We start from the raw sequence: 3,130 nt of genomic DNA, 5'->3' as shown, positions 1-3,130 counted from the left end.
ATCTACTCTGAGCAGTGTCTTAACATCCTAAAACCTACTCTGAGCAGTGTCTTAACATCATCCTAAAACCTACTCTGAGCAGTGTCTTAACATCCTAAAACCTACTCTGAGCAGTGTCTTAACATCATCCTAAAACCTACTCTGAGCAGTGTCTTAACATCCTAAAACCTACTCTGAGCTGGGAGTTTGTTGTTGTTGTTGTCTTAAAACAGGTTTTAACAGGATTCATAGGCCTTTTCTGAGATGCTTTGTGGATCTGAGCCTTGACTCAACTAATTGCATTCTAAACCGCAGACTTTGGCTGTGTTCCCCAGCTCAGACATTGCTGACACATATCAGATATTACAACACCTGGATAGGGGAACGCGACCCACGATTATTAGATTCTTAGAGTCTGGTTCACCAGCTTGGACTGGGGCAAAAGTGTGTCATAAATCAGGCCCCGAGGACTGGAGCTGACCATCCCTGCTGTATGTTCTTCCCATGTGGATTGTTGACGTAATAAGGTCCTTTGTTTTCCTCAGCTGAGCTATAGAGGGCGCTGTTACAACAGTTTAACTCACAGATAGACCAACATGCTGATAATCAACACACGGGTAATTCAAATAATTACATTTTTTATTTCAGAATTCAATGTTATTCAATCTGTGTTACACAGAGGTCATTATAACTGTCCCTTTTTACCCATTTTTAAGGATCAAGCAAACGTTTGGAAAAACTATGCCTTGTCTCTTACCTTGTTTGTGTAATGATTTCCATTTTAGATTAATACAAATATCCCTTATCTTTATCAGATGGCTGTCTGTATCTGCAATGTTATGTTACATGAAATACATTTAATACAATAAAGATTTAAAAACATCTAAATCAAAATTTAACAACAACTCAATAATCGTTGCACTTTCGCCATTCGCTCGCTCAAAGCTGTCCCCATCAACTGGAATGAATTGGAAAAACCAAGATATGCAACGTTGCTGGGTCTCAGACAGTAGTTCAGTACTGCTCAGCTCCAGCACACACCATTGGCTAGTTCATTCCATTCCACAGTGAGTCATGCCAGTCAGACATCATCAGAAGTCAGTCACAGGTGTTCTGTCTTTGAGGCTTTTTGTCTTTCTGTCAGTCTCTACCTCTGTCTCTGTCTCCCCAGGCCTTCCTAACATAGCTGTTAGGTCTTTAATACTGGCTGTCTGTCAGTCTCTACCTCTGTCTCTGTCTCCCCAGGCCTTCCTAACATAGCTGTTAGGTCTTTAATACTGTCTGTCAGTCTCTACCTCTGTCTCTGTCTCCCCAGTCCCTCCTAACATAGCTGTTAGGTCTTTAATACTGTCTGTCAGTCTCTACCTCTGTCTCTGTCTCCCCAGTCCCTCCAAACATAGCTGTTAGGTCTTTAATACTGTCTGTCAGTCTCTACCTCTGTCTCTGTCTCCCCAGTCCCTCCAAACATAGCTGTTAGGTCTTTAATACTGTCTGTCAGTCTCTACCTCTGTCTCTGTCTCCCCAGTCCCTCCAAACATAGCTGTTAGGTCTTTAATACTGTCTGTCAGTCTCTACCTCTGTCTCTGTCTCCCCAGTCCCTCCAAACATAGCTGTTAGGTCTTTTACACTACTGGCTGACTTGGTTCTCTGCGCCCAGTCCCCTCTGGCCTTCACTTTCCTGGGGTTGGTGTTCAGGCTCTTAGACCTCAGTGATGGATACATCCTGTCCCCTGCCACAAGCAGAAGGCCTTCACTAGTATCTTTAGCCTCCGCTTCCTGCTTCTCCTCACCTCCATCTTGGTTGCTCTCTGGCTGGCTCTTCCCTGGCTCCTGTGGTTCCCTGTCTTTCATTGTCTCTTTGACCTGTGCCTCGTCCTTTGTATCGGTGGTGGTGGGGACTAGCTTCTCCATGGAGACTTTGGGCATGTGGCCGAACGGGCAGGGGTGGACTTTGTACTCGAAGCGCGCTGCCCAGTGACCCATGGTTGGAGATCTGGAGGTAACCGTTTCCTGCTCCCCTGTGAGGGGGTTGTTGACGTCTGTGGCCCAGGTAGCCCCCTCATCTCCCCCATCGGCTGGGTTGTACACCATAGTGCTCCTGGATCTGGGCCTGGAGGTGAGACAGTCACTGTGGGTCTCTGGTGACTGGTACTGCAGGGACCTGACCCTCTCCAGAGGGTATGAGATGGCTGCTTCTAGCTTGATCTTCTCCATGGTCACTCCTGCCTTCTCCAGGGCTGCGTCCATCGAGGCTGCAGGGCTGGGCTGTGGAGAAGGCTCTGTAGGAGCCTCAGGCCTCTGGGTTGAGGTTTCCTTCGCACCTTCGCAGACAGAGACACTGGAGCTGGAATGATTCCTCTCTCTGGGCCCCACCACGTCTAACGTGGCCCCGTACTCCTTCACAGAGGCTGTGGTGAGGGTCGTGGTTTCTCTCATACTCCCTTTCCTCTCAACCACCTTCCTCATGCTCCCTTTCCTCTGGCTCCCTTTCCTCTCAGGGCTCTTGATGTCCCCAGCCTCGGAGCGGGTGTCATCTCCCATCTCCAGGTGGTACCGGTACAGACTGTAGCCGTCAGAGCTGATGGACAGACACACAGACACACAGACACACAGACAGATATATAATCAGTACATATCATCCTCACATCGTCCATAAACACTAGACTACTGTACTGTACATGAATGAGCTGACCATTCAGTCTTTCTCATCTGGAGTCATTAAAGAAGTTATTAAACCTGTTGATGGAGCTGTGGCGGAGCAGCGAGGACGAGTCGCAGACTGAGGAGACCCCAGAGTGGGTCCTGACCAGGTCGTTGTGGTCCACCCCGGCCAGCTTCTCCAGGGCATTCATCATACGTCCAGAGAACTCCTCCAGCTGACCCAGCCGAAGGTCCACCGTCTGCAGGGAAGCCTTCATGGAGTGCTCCCTCTCGTTCACCTCCTCCAGACGCATCGCCATGTTCTCCACCCTGAGAGGAGAGAGAGAGAGTCAACAGTACCACAACTCTTTTATTGGATTTGTTTAACTCACCCTGCCGATTACACCAAATGTATTGTGGGGGATTTACTGATAACTATGAATAACTGTAGTGAATATTGAGACGGTTCTACAAGGCTAATTTAAATGTAAGTAGCCCCCCCTCTAAAGAG

The 3,130-nt window shown here is 48.2% G+C and overlaps 1 protein-coding gene across 1 annotated transcript in view; it reads right to left on the bottom strand.

Annotated features, from left to right (window-relative positions):
• Positions 1 to 600: 600 nt before the first annotated feature.
• Positions 601 to 3,130, bottom strand: part of LOC115203569 (transient receptor potential cation channel subfamily M member 1) — a 52,229-nt gene continuing 49,699 nt past the window's right edge. The window contains exons 27-28 of the mRNA XM_029768348.1: positions 2,716 to 2,949; positions 601 to 2,557 (exon numbers count right to left, since the gene is read on the bottom strand). Coding sequence (XP_029624208.1) covers positions 1,531 to 2,557; positions 2,716 to 2,949 — 1,261 coding nt within the window. The 3' untranslated portion in view covers positions 601 to 1,530. The remainder of the gene's footprint in view (positions 2,558 to 2,715; positions 2,950 to 3,130) is intronic.

The sequence above is a fragment of the Salmo trutta genome, chromosome 12, assembly GCF_901001165.1.
Source record: "Salmo trutta chromosome 12, fSalTru1.1, whole genome shotgun sequence".
Taxonomy (NCBI): Eukaryota; Metazoa; Chordata; class Actinopteri; order Salmoniformes; family Salmonidae; genus Salmo; species Salmo trutta.
The sequence above is the reverse complement of the archived record's forward strand: the minus strand, read 5'-3'. Positions and strand labels throughout refer to the sequence as shown.